The sequence below is a fragment of the Schistocerca cancellata genome, chromosome 5 (assembly GCF_023864275.1).
Source record: "Schistocerca cancellata isolate TAMUIC-IGC-003103 chromosome 5, iqSchCanc2.1, whole genome shotgun sequence".
In the NCBI taxonomy this organism is placed as follows: domain Eukaryota; kingdom Metazoa; phylum Arthropoda; class Insecta; order Orthoptera; family Acrididae; genus Schistocerca; species Schistocerca cancellata.
In genome coordinates, this window is record NC_064630.1 from 457,540,617 (window position 1) to 457,558,239 (window position 17,623).

Consider the following 17,623-nt stretch of genomic DNA (forward strand, 5'->3'; position numbering starts at 1 on the left):
GCAGTGGGCGAACAAGTGTACTGTAACCTACTTCCTTTGTTTTCGGATTGCATTTCCTTAGGACTCTTCCAATGAATCTCAGTCTGGCATCTGCTTTACCGACGATCAACTTTATATGATTATTCCATTTTAAATCACTCCTAATGCGAACTCCCAGATAATTTATAGAATTAACTGCTTCCAGTTGCTTACCTGCTATATTGTAGCTAGATGATATAGGCTCTATGTGTACATCTACTATCCACAGATGCATGTGGCGTATCGGATTTTTCCCGGCGTGTATATTCATCTCCGTTTGAGAGACACGAGTGAGGTGAACGATCGCCAGTGTAGTGATACATGTTCGTCGTCCTGTAGCGCAGAAACCGACGTGAGGTGCTCGGAGATCCCTAGAGATACTGCAGAAATACCTGCTGCCTATCCAGAATATACAGTGCCGAAGCTGCGGACTCTAATGGGAGCGTGAGACACCTGTCAGTAATTTCCAGGCACTTGGGAGAACGTGACGCCTGCACAGCGCGGGCTCGTTACTTCGCCGTCAGCCGCGACCCGGCAGCCCGTCCGCCTACCTCTACCTGGCTGGCTGCTGCGTGTAATAATGTATTAGCGCGCGCCGCTGGCTGCCGGCCGCCGCAACTAATCCCGTCTTCATTACGCGCGCCACCGCCGCCGCCAGCGCCAGCGCCACTGTTTGGTAAGCCGGACCTCCTCCGGGGCAGGTCGCCGCGGCTTTGAATAAGCAGAGAAACACGCCGAGAATGTGCGCGCCGCGGTTGTCCAGAGTTCCTGTTGCATTTACCCGGCGATAAATTAATATTTGATACTGGAAGTGTGTGTGTGTGTGTGCGTGTGTGTGTGTGTGTGTGTGTTTGCGCGCACACGACAGTTGTCCGCAAAGTAAGTTACCAACACTCCCGAAATATAGCGAACCATGCTCTGCGAAAGTCGAGTGTACATACGCGAGTCGGTATACAGAGCGATTCAGTTACCTCTACAGATGTCGTTTTATGCAGCCCACAATTCTGTATCTGACTTTCAAAACCCACGTCCACGATTTTCACATTCTCTCGCTCTCCAAGCGCAAACTATTAGCCTTGCAGAAGAAGGTTAACACGACCTTTCTGTAGAAAATTTAACGAAGCTAAGTTTTGTACTGCGACCGCAGTTTTTGAGTTATTCAAGAAACACGTACAAAAGAAACCTTCAGACACACCCCCAACTCTCGCGCTCAGCCCCACCCAGTCATGATTTCTAGTATGTTCTTCATCTCACTTCCCCCTACAAGTATACAAAAATTTGCGGCTCCACTAAATATTTCCCCATCTTCGACATGTTTTAATCTTGATCGACTGACCTTATTACGCAATCGGCTTAATCGAGCACTTACATCTTGTAAAACTGCGTTTCAGTAAACTTTACCCAACAATTTTGAGAATTTTAACAGCATAAAGCAAGAAATTACATCGTTGTATTCGTCAGGCCTTCTGATTACGAAACTAGTGTTCGGATCGAATTGTCGACGTAATTAGTTTTAGCATAACGTATACAAAAGTCGTTCTTTCTTCATTACCCCCAAAGTCACGTTTAAATTAATGATGTTAACAAAATAGCCGACTGTGCTTGTGGCGTAATAGCCCAAATAATGGAGATAAAATAAGATCGAAAATCAAGAAAAGTTTGTGCAATTTGAAATTTTTGTACAACACACGAGAAATCCTGACTGGTAAGGGATGAGTTTAGGGGGAGACGGAGGGTGAAGATGGGTTTGAAGTTGATTTTTGTACGTTTTCCTCCAATAACTCGAAAACGGTGCCCTGCAGCGGAAACATATCGCAGTACAAAATTTAAATGAATTCAATTTGACTCAAAAGTGTCCGGTTCATTTTTTCTGTTGTTTTAATAGGGTGCACATATCGAGCAAGAGAATATGAAAATCTCGCGTGTGGTTTTTGAATGCTACATTTAACATTGCGGGCTGCATAAAAGGTCATTGGTAAGTGCAACTGAATCATCACCGTATGGTTATACACTATTTGTCAAACTTTTCTTCATCAACAGGCTCCACTCATGTAGCTATTCATTGTGGAGCAGTACGACGGAAAGCTTCGCATACATTGCTCATTGCAGGTAATACAAGTGCACTGTGTTTTTTTCCGAGACTCAGGACAGAAGTAGCGACAATGATAGTAACGAACGTATACCTAAATTTCCCTTCAGAGGTTTTTATTGACACTTTTCTTTTCAATAAGGGTACATACACTATCTGATCTAAAGTATCTGTAAAGCGTCATATAATTCAGAATTGACAACGAGATCCCATGAGGGGTGAAACCGCCAGTGTTAAACGATGCGGGGAGTACTCAGTTGTCACTAAAGAAGCAGTAACAGCAGAAATGATAGGTCAGGAGGGCTCGGTGCCTACGATTGTGGACTAATCACTGGATGTCAACCTGAGTAACAAATCCGTCAGGGTCAGTTCAACCTCTCTAAAGTTGTTCAGCTCAACTGATTGTGAGGATTTTGTGAGGCCGAAACGCGAAGGAACGACCACAGCTATATCAAGACCACGCAAACCTTATGTAGACAGGTACTGTAGACAGGGACGAATACAGCGGAAGGAATCACTCCTCAGTTCCAAAGTGCTGCCAGCAGATAATCTAGCAGAATGACTGTGCGTAGGAAGTTAAAACAGTGGCGTGACGGTTAATCAGCTCTTCATAAGCCACGCGTTTCTTTACTCAATGCTAAACGAAGCTTGAGGTGGTGTGATGAGCGATGGCGTGAAGAGAGGTGCCACTAGACAGCGAATGACTGGAATCGAGTGGTTTGGAACGACAACTCACACTTTACCTTGTGACCATCAGTTGGACGAAACTCGGTTTTTGTAACCTTCTGACTGGAGGTTTGAAGGACTTCGGCCGTTCATGTATGTAATAAAATGGAACACCTACACCCGTCTTTTCGATCTTATTTATTGTATGGCTACCAGTGTTGTTGATTCAGTATACCATCTTCAGGCCTTAACTGACGCTGAGGTGGTTAACTCCAACTGGTAATCGATAGCTGGAAACACAACATCGTCGTTATGGCCTACGGAAGACAGTTCATAGATGTTGACCAGTGATCGAATCGTGTATACGATTGTTGTTAAGCCCCTCAGTGCTAATTAAGGCCTGAAGATGGTGTAATGAATCAAACTCGTAGCCACATAATAAATGATATCCAATGGTCGGCTGTAGCTGTTCCATTTTCTTACAGAATTTCGGTTTGGCGAATTCTTGGTTAACGTTACCTTTCATCGTTTCTAGTTAGTACAGAGGAGGTAGTTTCACGTTATGGGATTGTCTTTCGTGATTAGGGTGGCGTCCCGTTACTGCGCTTAAGAAAATGCTGAATGTGGAGTAATATGAACACATTTTATAGAATTGTGCACAGCGTACAGTAGAGGAAAAGTTTAGAGACGGCGATTGTATTACCATGACAATGCACCCTGCCGTAAAGCACCTTCTCTAAGAAGACTTCGCTAGAGACCCCAGCGTCCAACATCACTGAATTCTCTGATTTCGGCTCTTGAGCAAGAATGGGCTGCTACTCCTCAATAGACATTCAGAAACCTCACTGGAAGTGTCCCCAGCAGTGGTCAAGCCTTCATACAGATGAAGGATGAACGCATCTCATGTTTAAAGATATCCGGACGCTTTTGATCGTACAGCGTATTGGTTCAGATTACGTGACAGCTTCAAAAAGTAGCATCCTGCGACGTCATTAAGTACCTAATACCCGCGTTTCATTCCTTTTTTAAGAAATCTCTTCCGAGAAAATCTGAGTTAATCAAATCGTGCCCTGAGATTCTAAATTTTTAAAAAAACATGCATCACGACGCAATATCATTTTCATTGCAACTCTAAGTAATACGTTAGAAAACAGTATTGTTGTTAGAACTGTTGAAAATGATACCGTCGCTTTTCTGTGGAATTATTTTTGGCATTGTGTGTAATACTATAGTGTAGACAAGGAGTTTAGTACCCTACTTACCGAAATTCTAGTATTAGCCCACGTAGGTGAGCTGCAATGTTGTGTGATATTATGAGTGCGTGAACAGTGGATAGTTGGAGTCTTTGAGGTTTTAAGCCACTACTCCAGAAGATATTCAGTGGTTGTCCGTTAAATATGCGACACATACAAAATGGTTCAAATGGCTCTCAGCGATATGCGACTTAACTTCTGAGGTCATCAGTCGCCTAGAACTTACAACTAAGTAAACCTAACTAACCTAAGGACATGACACACATCCATGCCCGAGGCAGTATTCGAACCTGCGACCGTAGCGGTCGCTCGGTTCCAGACTGTAGCGCCTAGAACCGCACGGCCACTCCGGCCGGCTGCGACACTTGCATATAATGACTACGCAAAATAAGGGTTATTGTTATCAAACTTGCATCTATCAGATTGTTGGAGGTAAACCAGCATATGTAATCAGAAAAATAAAAATTGGCTAACCTAAGATCAACCCAAATCCCTGAGATGGATCACGTATTCCTTCAGCATGAAGAATGAAGCACTACAAATCATAGCTTTAAGTATCTGCCGTGAAGCGCCTAATTGCTTCAACACGAATCATCCAACTTAAATATGTCTGACGTCTAGCGCTATAAGCGTCGATGCACAAACGTTTTTCCTCCCTGTGTGTCCCTGATCATTCCCAAGTTGAAATGTATTATATGAAAAGCCTCATTCTTTAACAAACTTTAGAAGAATTATTCAACTCAATCAACATCAGAGGCCCTTTTGAGCAGGTGAAGTATCAGTAACTCAGCTTTTTGTGCGGTATTTAAAACTCAACAACTCTCGACAGGCGAAGTTCAATCAATAAGTTCCCAAAATAAGGATCACAAAGCACCTTGATTAGACCCACAGGGGCGGCGTGAGACCAGCCGACGAAATAACGCAATTCAGTTCAAGGAAGAAAGTGCAACCAGAAATATATATGACACATAGCATATCGAAGAGGAAATCTATCAAGCATTAACTCATGCATACTGTAATTACGTGCGAGACGATAAAGATGTGATAAATGGTCTATGCCCTTTTCTCAGGAACGTTGGCTGTGGTTTAACTCCCGAAGTCTTCAGACTAGTACACATATATCGACTCAAAATTATGGAGCACCATCAAGAAAAGTACAACATATGATATTCGACAGCTAGAACTTCATAACGACTAGATTTGTGACTGTTTTAATCATATAAAATAGCGGCACTCATTTTATTTCCATCTAACTACAAGTGTAGGGCCTCGATGGAGCTTTTGGATGCACATTAACTCAATCAAGCTTATGCGATTGAGGTCGTGAGCAAACAGATTCTATGATGCTGCTGCAACAGTTTTCCAAATACTTTATAGCAAAAAATTCATTCGTTCTATTGGGGTCAGGAACATGAATCTCTCTGCCTTCCTCGAACAAATTTCTGAAAGATTTTACCTTAAATGACAACGCCCATGAAAGCCTCTAGACTTACAAAACAAATAACTCTGCTATCTACAGCCTTCTGGATCACACGAAGAAGCAGAACAAGCTGAACTCACACAGTCCATGCTTGCGCAACCTGTGATGATTCCTAAAAGGCTTTTCTCGATCGACATACGTTCATCATACGCGAGACAAAATATGTTCTATAATTGTCAGTTCAATATGACAAGTCTACTGCTCTGGCGCATCTGTCCTGTGACGTACGTGACGACTGCTGTACCACCTTGCTTAGTATAGTATGGAGTTACAAATATAAAGTCAGTCCCCACAGAACCCTCTTGAGAACTAAAAATCTTACTTATAAGGGTTATTATGAGGGATAAAGGTTAGCATTTCTGTGTCAGACATTTTCCGAATAGATCTGGAGTCAGACTCTTTGGAAATGTGGTGACATTGATGGTACCAACATCAGTACTATGAATAGCGCAAATATACTTTAAATGCACAGCACACCGATCCACATGAGGGCGAGCATAGGTAATGAATCATTACTACAAATACCTCTTGAACTATTCATTATGTATCACAGTACTGGTCAACGTTCACCCATTCGCTTCCGGGCCGGAAGTCAGAATAATACAGTTCATGTCCCAGAACTGTCGCGAACCGTCGCATGTAAAACCCTCAATCGTCCTATTCTTTGAGTGGTGTTCGTAAGTCTGACGTCATTATCTGGTGTGCCCCACCTTACCAGCATTCTTGAGTCAAGATTAAGGTACTTGGGTTCTTGATACGTATCACAGTACAATCAACGAAATGATATGGAAAAGCGTTTCCTGTGCTACTGGTAAATCAGGTTCATCAAAATGTAGGTAATTTATGGAGCAGATTTATTTTTTGATATTAAATACTTTGTACACACTGACAGAGGGAGAGGTGCTAGTTACATCTCTTTTCTACCCTGGCTCTAGTTGCTCACTGTTAACCAGGTTACGTGTTGTTCTACTTGTTCACTAAAAATCTCGTTTTGAACAATAAGAAAAGTGTCATCTACCGTTTCTGCCTCAGTCTCATGAACTAAATTACGTGGTTTTATATGAGCAATCCGTGCACTCAGTCGATTCATGAAACAGCTTGGTCGTACTAACTTGGTGAGGCGAGTGGGATTCCTCCATTTGTTGTAAAATGATAACATGAATTCCAACATTAATGTACTGAATTCAACCAGTGGTACTTGTCAGCAGTCAACTCCTTTGTTCGACGACAGTGGCGGCGGTTTCGGTTATGTTTGTTGGCTACGGTACCATCACAGGACCCTGCAAGCCCTCTAGAGGCTTTTTCCGCCCTTATATTTGAATCTGTCACCAGTTCTGTCAGTTCTATTTTTGTCATGTTAAGAGATCTGAAATAGGAGCTTTCAACTGTAGGCAGTCTAGTTAGTTCAGGCCTTACCATTTCTGCTCGTAGCTGCTCAGCTGTGTCTGGCTGTTGAGTGTCCACCAACTGAGACACTTGCATTGTGCTTTTCGAAAGAGGAAATAAAACTTTGGTATTATCGATTCTTCCCACGGATATTAAACTCTTTTCATCTGATGTCTCAATTTTGAAAGAATACGTGATAGTATCACTCCCTGACAAAGACAAGACAGATTGCTTCGTTGATGGAATACTGTTTACTTTATGTATTCCAGTCATTTAAACCTATACAAGCATTTTTGCTAACCAATTCGTAAACATTAAGTTTACAGAATTTCATGTAAAAAACAAAAGCACAGAGTTCGAGGAAATTTTTCATTAAGTTTTCACTTGATCCCATGTATTCACAGTATTGTTGAGACTAGAGATACTATATGAAGATGCATCACAATTGAACTACAGGTTCACTATTGGGAGCCCTTGAATGTGTCTGCCTATTTTTTGAGGTACAAGATCGGAGAAATTTTTACGATACGAATGCAACATTCTGCGTAGGATCTATTGCGCCAGGTGCTAGAAGCATATTTTATTTATTTATCTGTAGAGAGAACTATTCCCCTTCATAGGATCCCTCTCCTATTTATTTTAGCTCTGAGTTACTGTAAAATATCTGGAATAGTGGTATATGTACATTATGAACCAACCCACTCGGAAAAGTGCCTAGGTTTCATTTCTGAAGTGCTTGTAATAGGATATAAAGACGTCGTCTCACATTCTAATTACAAAAGTATGCATTTGGCTGTGTGCTCTAGAAAGACGGCCGATCAAGGGCTTCATGAAGATGTACAAGACGCCTCCGCAACGACGACGGAAAAAGAGCGTCAGTGGAGCGTGCGACGGCGGGGACGACGACGACGACGACGGCGACGGCTGCTGTACGGAGGCAGTCCTCGTGGGGACTGTGTCAGCGGGCACTGGCCTGGGGGGCGCGCAGCACCGCGGCGGGGGCGGGGGCGGGGGCGGAACCCTACACAGGCTTCTCGCCTGCAAGGATGCGACCGCCCTCGCGAACTGCAACAGCGTGAGTATCCGAGCTGCCCTGCATTCCACATTCTACTATCCCTGTAATGTGATGTGACCTACCTGAAACTATTGACTTATGAGGATTTAACAGTGTACATTGATATAGTAAGAAGACATCCCGCAAGGCTCGTTACAGAGACCAAAATTCTAAGATCTCTATAGTGAAATAACGCAAGAGATTATTTATGGCAATAAAACAAGCGTTTCAACGTGTACTGTGGCAATCCGATACCTACGAACATTGTTAGATTGCGGCAGCGAAGAATCTACAGTTGTCTGTACAGTAACCGTTTCGTGAGCAGTCATCTATTATTGAAATTCGAACCTGATATTGTATTATCGACCGCTTTGACACTAATAATAAGTAAGACGCACGATTTGGCAATCTTGAATGTAATCTTTGAATTCTTAATCAGGGAACGAATAGAAATTTCGTTGTCAGGACCACCACAAAATATCGTGTATTCACCATATGCTCACTGGACCTATCAGTGTATCGTCTGTTTGCGTAATCAGAGTATAAGCTATATGCACTAGATAATGATATTGTAGTCGAAATTGGACAATCGCACAACAAATAAATTACCGTATGAGATAAGATACAGATGTTTTATGCACATAAGTATTTGCTTGTTGTGAAGTTACTAGCAAGACATTTATTGTAACTAAGTCGAACACATACAGGGTGAAAAGTATTTAAACCGACAAACTCTGGGAGGTTGTAGGGGACATCAATACAGATATATTTCCCTAATGTCATTTTTTCCTATGAGGAGTATTTAAACCAAATTAATTAAGCCAACAAACACTTCTCCGTTATTAATGACCAAGAGACAACACATTAACACAACTCAATTTCAATTACAGTAGATTTCCAAAAATGCCTCCATCGACACGTAAACAAAGGTTACACCATCGGATCATGTTCTGTCTGACACGGGCAAAACCCCAGGAGTATCCTGAATTGTTCCTGCTGCTGCTACTATCCAGGCAACCAGATCCTCTTCTGATGCAACAGGAGTTGCGTAAACAAGGTTGCGCATCTCTCCCCACGCAAAAAGTCCAGAGTGGACATATCTGGGGATCGAGCAGGCCATGCTTCAGGACCACCTCGGCCAATCCACATTTCTGAGAACCGTCTGTGCAGGAATCGACGCACACGACGACTGAAATGTGCCGGCACCCCGTCATGTTGGAACCACATGCGTCGTCTTGTAGAGAGCGGGACGTCTTCCAGCAATTCCGCCAATGCTATGGCGAGAAAATTATAATAGTGCCTAGGTAGCAGATACGGCCCAATCAACAGTTCCCAACAACACCGACTCACACATTAACGAAGAACCGCACTTGATGAGCGCTAGTAACTGTGGCATGTAGGTTATCCTCACTCCAAACATGCGAATTGTGCATGTTGAAGACTCCATCACGCCCGAACGTTGCTTCATTGGTAAACAATACAGAGGATGGAAAGGTAATATGCATTTCACACTGTTCCAGGTACCACTGCGAAACTGTGCTCTGGGTGGATAATCAACTGGTTCCAGGTTGTGGACACGCTGTAAATGAAATGGATGTAACAATTGCTCTAGAAGGACTGTTCTTACATTCTTCTGATTCGTCCCCATGTTACGTGCAATTGCACGAGTGCTTATAGAAGGATCCTGCTCCACATGCTGCAAGACAGCTTCGTCAAATTTCAGCGTTCTTACCGTGCGTCGGTGTCCCTGTCCAGGTAATCTGCTAAATGACCCGGTCTCACGCAGACGTTGGTACACAGCAGCAAAGGTCGTATGATGCGGGATACGGCGATTAGGATATTGTTGTTGATAAACCCGCTGTGCAGTTCGTCCGTTGTGGTGCGCTACGTAGTACGCACCAACCATATCAGTGTACTCACTCCAGGTGTATCGCCCCATTAGTAAACAGAGAAATGCGCTACTACACTGGTGGACAGCAGTTGCCTACAACTGAAGAGCGTAATACGCCATCTAACAACTGAAGATCGTAATACGGCCTCTTAACAACTGAAGATCGTAATACGGCCTCCACCGGTTTAAATAATCCTCATAGGAAAAAATGACATTAAGGAAAAATATTTGTTTTGATGTCCCCTACAACCTCCCAGAGTTTGTCGGTTTAAATACTTTTCACCCTATACAGGCCTCGTGAACGAAGCGAAGGGCGTAAGAAAAGAGCGTATGACAGCTAATGAAGACCATGTCAGCCACAGTCGTGGAGTTATCCTGTCTGACTGTATCTCATGTGATGTCTTTATAAACTGCAAAGAGAGATCAAGAATCTGGTACTGTGAAGAATCCAAGATAGGTCGAACCAGTTGGAAGCATAGATGCTTTAACATCACTTTAGATAATTCTATTAGAAACCGTAAAACGCGGACTCTTCTTATAGTACGCATTGCACATAGTGACTTATATAATAGCTAAAATTGCACGTACTCTCGTGTTTTCTACAGTTTGTATTGCAGTAACACCTAAGCTGATTATGAGGTCACTTGTTATAAACTTTTACTTTGTCACACAAACGAAAGAAATCAATAAAAAAAGGAAACAGGCAACATCACACTGACGTCAAAAGTAACCTTACATTATATTAACGTGCGTTATGCGATCTTGGGCTATGCATTCGAAAATATTGAAACGGAACTGTCAGCCTATCTTCCACGTAATTTTGTGCTTTTATAATATTGTGGATTTATCAAGCTCTGCAGAGTGTCTTATCTCTGCCTACGCTTTCCAATTTCTCCATGCCAGGGCGGAAGATTACGATGAGAACCGAAACCGAATGTGTTTTCTTCCACTTATATTACATTTGCCTTCCAGCATACCATGTACTTGTAACCACCTGTTTCGTTGTTGTCTCCAGTGTCACCTCTGGTCTGTAACGTTCATGATTCCTTTATTTCTTCCACAGTCAGCTGATTTACTGGAAAAGGCAGTGGTGATTAATGTCGAAAATTCGGATTTTGCTATAGAATTAACGCGACGTGTGCGCCGGGAACAGTTTATACAAGAAATGCGTTGCGAAAATATTTCTCATTTATGATTGTCATTCGTTAGAGAGAGACTGAAAACAAATGTCACAGGTGCTCACTTGCAACACTCTTTTGGAAGTGCGTGCTTTATTTGCCGTTGTGTTAGGTGGTAATAAAACACTGGTCTTTGTGATACTAGTTCATAGGGAAGGTCTCTCGTTGTAGTCTTTCATTGATATTCTTTGAGTGGAATCACCTAACAACAGGCGTTATTTCGTTTTTTTATTTCATACAGAAGTAGTAAATGTCGTTCGCCACATGTGCAAGGGTCGCACTGAACTGTAATTAAATGAGAAATGTCAAGTTCTGATTTCTGAGAATGATGTGTCAATGAGGAAACGCAACGGGAAACTCACGTGATTCGGTATTAGCTGAGCTTTCGTAGCATAATCAAAAAATTTTGGTTATCTATATTAAAGAGGGAGCATGATTTAGGTCGACAATAAATTATGTAACAACGGGGCATTTTCAATGGAGTAGACGATATACAAAAATGTGGCTAGTCGTTGCCGTCTGCTGCAAATATTCTGTGTCACACGACACCGTAGTTCTCAGTATCTAACAAAATACTTCGTTAATGAAAGAAGACAGACATTCAGTGTCCATCGACATTATAATCTACGCGGAATCACGTCATCCCATAAAATGCAAGGAATGTTACTTTCGTTCTGTCATCACAGGACGGGACTAAAAAAATAACTTAATATTTTGAAGCACTGGCAGAGCAAATGGGTACGACAGCTCCATAGTCACGCGCCTGGGTGTGTGTGTGTGTTTGCGTGCGTGTGTGTGTGTGTGTGTGTGTGTGTGTGTGTGTGTGAAAATAAAAATGAAACTACAAAGGAGGAAGAACTAACAAATTAAATTAGAAACTTAAGTACGTCAGCATGACGTTGCACTGCCTAACATTGCCAAAACTGAGAAGTCTTTACGTACTTCAATATTAATACTTGCCTTCAAAAAAGAAAATACCCTATCACAGAACGTTTGCCAAAGTAGTTCAAGGGAAAAGAATTACGAACTACACTTAGGAATAAATTCAGAGAACACTGTGTATGGAGTGCAGCGATCTGGTGTTATATTTAGGTTAAAATCAACAGGCGAGATAGCAATAATATTTGATTATTTACCGGGTCGGTTTATGTTAAAGTCATCCTCAGAAACCGGTAAATAAACAAATATTGTTGCGATCTCGGCAGTTGATTTTAACCTAAATACACTTAGAAATTTTGAGTAACTTGTGACGAAAGCCAAAAACGATGTATTGGAGAGACTGAAAGTGTTTTCAAAGTCCTACGTGTTGCATGTTCTATAGAACACTCTTACGCATAAAATAAAACCACACCAAGCACACATATGTCAACGTGCAACCGCACACTGTCGAATATGATCACAAACACAGAGATGGAGAAGTCTGAAATATACTGTGCGAGAGGAAAGGAAACCAGACAAGGTTTTGGATGAGCAGGAATAGTTTTCACAGAATGCCTGTTTTAAAACATACTACGACATGATTTACTAAATCTAGGATGCCTGGTGTGTGTCTTCCTGCTTCTGTAATCGTAACCAAGGCTGTTTGTCGTGTGACCACCGCGACCGGCAGGCTGCTTGGACACACGTCATTACCACACTTTACCTTCAACTTAGTGCAGGTGTTTCATCCTTGTGATTACCTTTATTTGTCCAGTAAATATGTACATTGTATAGCAATTACATGTAGCAGCTATAAGTGTTTTATGTACTTTTAATCTTTATTTTGTTAGGTTTTACTTCACAGTGTTAACTTAGGCCAAAGGTAGCTATTACTCTATAGGAACACTGGGGTATATTGCCAGCCAGTGATAGTGTGTATACGTGCGTCATGGTGCAGTTTGCGCAATCTGAATGTTCTTTTATTAGATATTGTGTCTCTAATGATGTACGTACCTTGTAGATATTTGTCACATGCGTAGAACTGAAGGTATTCATGCCCACACTGATAAATTATAAAATATGATACTTCATTGTTTTATGTTAAAGTCGGAGTGTTCCTTTGGGTACGCTGGCACATGCTTTGTCAGCTCTAACAGAAATGACCTACGTAATTCAATTTTGATTATCAAGGTTGCTCTCTCTCTCTCTCTCTCTCTCTCTCTCTCTCTCTCAGTCATCGGTCCTCCGTCTGGTTTGATGCAGCCCGGTACAAATTTCTCTCCTTTCCTGCACCAATCTCTACATCTCATACTAGCACTTGCACCCTACTTCCTCAATCACTTGCTGCATGTATTCCAATCCCATTCACCCTCTGTCGTTTTTTCCCTTAGGTCTTAACACATGTCATATCATCCTGTCCCTTCTTGTCAGCGTCTTCCTTTCTTCACCGAATCTGCGGAGAATCACCTCGTTCCTAACTTTATCAGTCAGCCCAATTTTCAAGATTATTTTGTAGCATCACATCTCAGACACTTCGAATCTCTTCTGTTCGCGTTTTCCCACTATACATAGTTCTTTTCTGTGCTCCGAACGTGTATTCTCAACAATGTCTTCCTCAAATTAAGCCTATTTTCGATACTTTTAGACTTCTCTTGGCCAAGAATTTCCTCTTTGCCCGTGTTAGCCTGCTGTTTACCGCTTCCTTGCTTCGTCTGTCATCAGTTATTATGCTGCCTAGGTACAAGAATTCCTTAACATCGTTTGCTTCGTGATCAATTTTGATGTTAAATTACTAGCTGTTCTCATTACTTCTCTCTTAAAACGTTGAAGAGATGTCTCTCTATAACAATCCACTCGCCATGATTCAGTAATATATCTCTTTCCACGAAGCAGGAGACAGAAGAACAGAGATAGCACGGTATTGTAAGCTGATAGTCTAAGCATTTGCATAGCTGGCGACAAAAGCATTTAAATTTAAATTACACAAGTTATTATGTATATATTTCAAAATTTATTGAAAACATTGCTGTAAACAACTCAAAAATATTAACTTATTTATTTTCACTACGAAATTTATGAATTTAAGTAAAACGAAAGCCGTAACTTGCAAGGTATATCATATACATTGAGATCGAATTAATAGTTACACTTTTGCATTAGGCCTGATTACATCAGAGCACATCCCGTAATTTAACTATATCTATGCTCTGATGGCAAAGCGATACTTGCAGTAATTAGAATGAATTATCTTATAATGGCTTATTTGTATAGTATCATTGTATTTATTTTTATGTTACACGACCAGCTTTGTACGATTTAATGCTTTTCTCTGCTATTGAAATTGGATCTGAAGATCACCTGTCACAAAGATTGAAACCGATAACCCAAATAAAAATAAAACGTGATCCAGACGTTTCTTTCTCTGTAAGTGTTGTCTGTCCTTTTGGACAAACAGACAGAAGAGAGACCATTTTGATCCAGAAGCCACTATGAATCGAGACACAAAGGAATTAACATTATCTGCTAGTGGGCATTGATTTAAATCAGTTGGGAAAGCTGCAAATATGCACTAGACTGTAATTAGAATCTGGATCTCCTGCTTACTGGGCAGATACGTTGATCACTGCGCCATCTTTTTTTGCTGATATTTTGTTCGTTATTGCTCTTTACTTTTGTTCGGAGCGGAAGTCCCATGACACCTGTTCAACTGCATTGCTGACCTATTCACTCAGGTTTATTTTATTTTATTTATTTATTTTTATTTTTTTAAATACCGAAAACGGCTAACACTCTGACCGAACACGCTGAGCTACCGTCCCGGCTACGCCATCCGGACACTGTGATCACGGTAGCTGCACGGACTACACTATAGCACACATTCCAACACACCCAAACTCTCAACTTATCCGTACATTGCTGATGTAATGCGCCTTGGCCATTTTCCTCATTTCTCGCGGCATTTCTCTGATTCCTGTAAGAGATCGAGAGTAGTGAACATCCGCACTGAAGTGGTCATTGATCATCCTCGCCTTAATTGTACATCTGTTGTGTCTGTTTTTTCAGACATTCGTGAATAAGTTGAGAAGTTGTGTCTGACTGGAGGTGTGCTAGAGTAGTCCATTCAGTGGCGCTGACTGGTATGTCTGGATGGCGCCGTGGATAGCCGGCACCGTAGCTCAGCGTGTTCGGTCAGAGGGTTAGCTACCCTCTGTAATAATTTAAAAAAACTGAGTTAATGGATCAACGACGAACTGAAACGGATGTCTTGCGACGTCCGCCCCGAGCAGATGAAACGAACGAAAACGATCAAAATAAGATTTAAATAATAATAATAATAATAAGTGGTCAGAGCATCTGCCTAGTAGGCAGGTGACTTGGGTTCGAATCCTGGTCCGGCACAAATTTTTAACTTTCCCCGTTGATTTATATCACTGCCCACTGACAGAAAATGTCATTAATTCATTCGCGTCTGGTTTATTTCTTCATTATGTTGAATGTGATCAGCGTTCCCATCAGGCATTGTATCCGCTATTACACTTCGTTAACGTATTGTACGGTCCACCTTTCGCGCCCCTCGCTGTGTGATCTCTGACTGCGACCTGTGGCAGGTGTCTCCCGGCCTGCGCTCGGCGGCGACGTCTCCGTCGGGCGGCGCCGCAACGCTGCCGCCGCTGCTGTCCGGACCCGAAGTCGTCACGGCGTCGCACCGCATCCAGGAGAGCTGTATATAGCCACGTCACACACAATCACACACACTGCCCGCTCATCCGAATCAATACTCTTTATATTGTAAATACCAAGACTAATAAAAGCATTAATATGTACGAATACTGTTTGGTGTTTCTTCAGTCACCCAGCCATCCACCCGGCCCTTCGTATTTACGACGCAGAGCGAGGCAACCGGCGTAACAGACGGAGAGGAAGACCTACAGCCTTTTTCCAAGCAATTACGTCAGTAAATTCCTCAGAATTTTATTCTCTTTCTAGCATAATCCTTCGTTTCGGCGAGTCATGAATAACTATGAGAGTAAGCTAATTTTAATGGCGGCGGAAGCAATTTGCCTCCGGGAACAGCTTGGAAATTAAGAGATTACGCGCGAGTGGTGGCTGGCCGAGGCTCTACCACTCGCTGAAAATCGCAAATGTGTAGCGATCGGTTCGTTCTCATTCCCTTTCTTTTCTCTTTCGTGCCTTTCTTTCCCTCAGGTAAATGGTTGAAAATTTTACTGAAGCGAAGATAACTTTGCGGACAAGGTTTGTAGCGATCCTCAATAATAATTAGTGTGTACAATAATATATTTAATTATTAGTTAAGTTGTATAGTCTTGACATGCTTGGAATTTCCTAAATGGCTCAAGATACTGAAGAATTTTAGCAAGCGGTAGCATTTAACGGGTGAATAGTTTGCAGTCTCCTATGCATACTAATTACAAAACAAATTTAAACTTTTTTCTGCATCTGTCTTATAGATGGTTGGATTTGCCTAATGTTGGTATGCTGAAGTCACTGGTTTCTTTCAATCACGTCACATTTCCTTGATACAGAGCGTAATAAAAAAAACAATACATGCGAACATTAACAGAATTAAAACAAACAAGAAATACATATTAGTAACTTCACAACTTAATACTGTTTAGTATGTATGTACGAACATATCGCCAGTGAAAGTTTTAAATTATGTCGCAACATGTTTTCAACTTAAACGTTCTTTGGTATTCGAAAAACGTGACCACTTTCCCTGAGAAGACTTCAGCAGTAATCGCTTATCATGTAAGCCTTTCAGTGAAGCTGATAACAGTGTTCCATCGTATGAATGTCTTGATGAAAGAGTTCACTCTGCTCGGCGCTTATGGCTCCCAAATTTTCCAGAAATAAATCACGGGGGACATGTCAAAACTGAATTTTAAAAGGTATTCTACGTCCCATCTTCTTGCAACTGTCTAACAGATCATTCACTAATGGGTACATAGTTATGGAAACTTAGTTATAATCTCTTCTGTTGGCCAAAAAAGCTATACATGTAAGTTTGGTAACAATAATTGGTTCTTTCATCAATTTTCTTATTTGTCGTCCAACAAAGCTTTCCGCTTTGGTTCATTGAGTTTAGAAAAATTTCTTTCAGTTGATTGACAGCACGGCTGTAAAAAAATCATCTTTAAAAACTCAAAAATCTTCTGTGCTAGAACATTTTGAAAGATAATTCGAAATCTGCATACGAAAATACATAATGATTGAGATATTTTACGCCGGATGAAAAATTGCTCTTGGCTAGTGTTATTTATGCAGGTACCGAAGCTACTACTTTTGTGTGAAACATAATTGCGCATCATGTGGAAAGAAGGATGGAAAACCACAACATGATAGTGCTTGTAGTGAAACTCATTTCAAAACATCCCATTAATTATCTACTTATTTTACCGCAATGTGCCATTGAAACTGCTAAATTCCAGCACAGGTTGGTATTACATTGGTACATGTGTCCATTCCCGTAGACGTCCATCCGCTCGATACAATTTGAAACGCAATTCATCTGACCAGGCAACATGTTTCCAGTCATCAACAGTCCAATATCAGTGTTGAAGGGCCCAGGCGAGATATGAAGCTTTGTGTCTTGCGGTTATCAAGAGTACACGAGTGGGCCTTCGGCTCCGAAAGCCAATGTCGATGTTTCGCCGAATGGTTCGCATGCT

The 17,623-nt window shown here is 41.6% G+C and overlaps 1 protein-coding gene across 4 annotated transcripts in view; it reads left to right on the forward strand.

Annotated features, from left to right (window-relative positions):
* LOC126188244 (neural cell adhesion molecule 2) overlaps positions 1–15,752 on the forward strand; it is a 612,074-nt gene extending 596,322 nt beyond the window's left edge. The window contains exons 13-14 of one of the 4 annotated variants that reach the window (XM_049929802.1): positions 7,699–7,967; positions 15,542–15,752. In XM_049929802.1, coding sequence (XP_049785759.1) covers positions 7,699–7,967; positions 15,542–15,664 — 392 coding nt within the window. In that variant the 3' untranslated portion in view covers positions 15,665–15,752. Of the gene's footprint in view, positions 1–7,698; positions 7,968–15,541 lie in introns of those variants that run through there. The other 3 variants (XR_007537838.1, XR_007537839.1, XM_049929803.1) reach the window with 3 other exon arrangements.
* Positions 15,753–17,623: the final 1,871 nt, after the last annotated feature.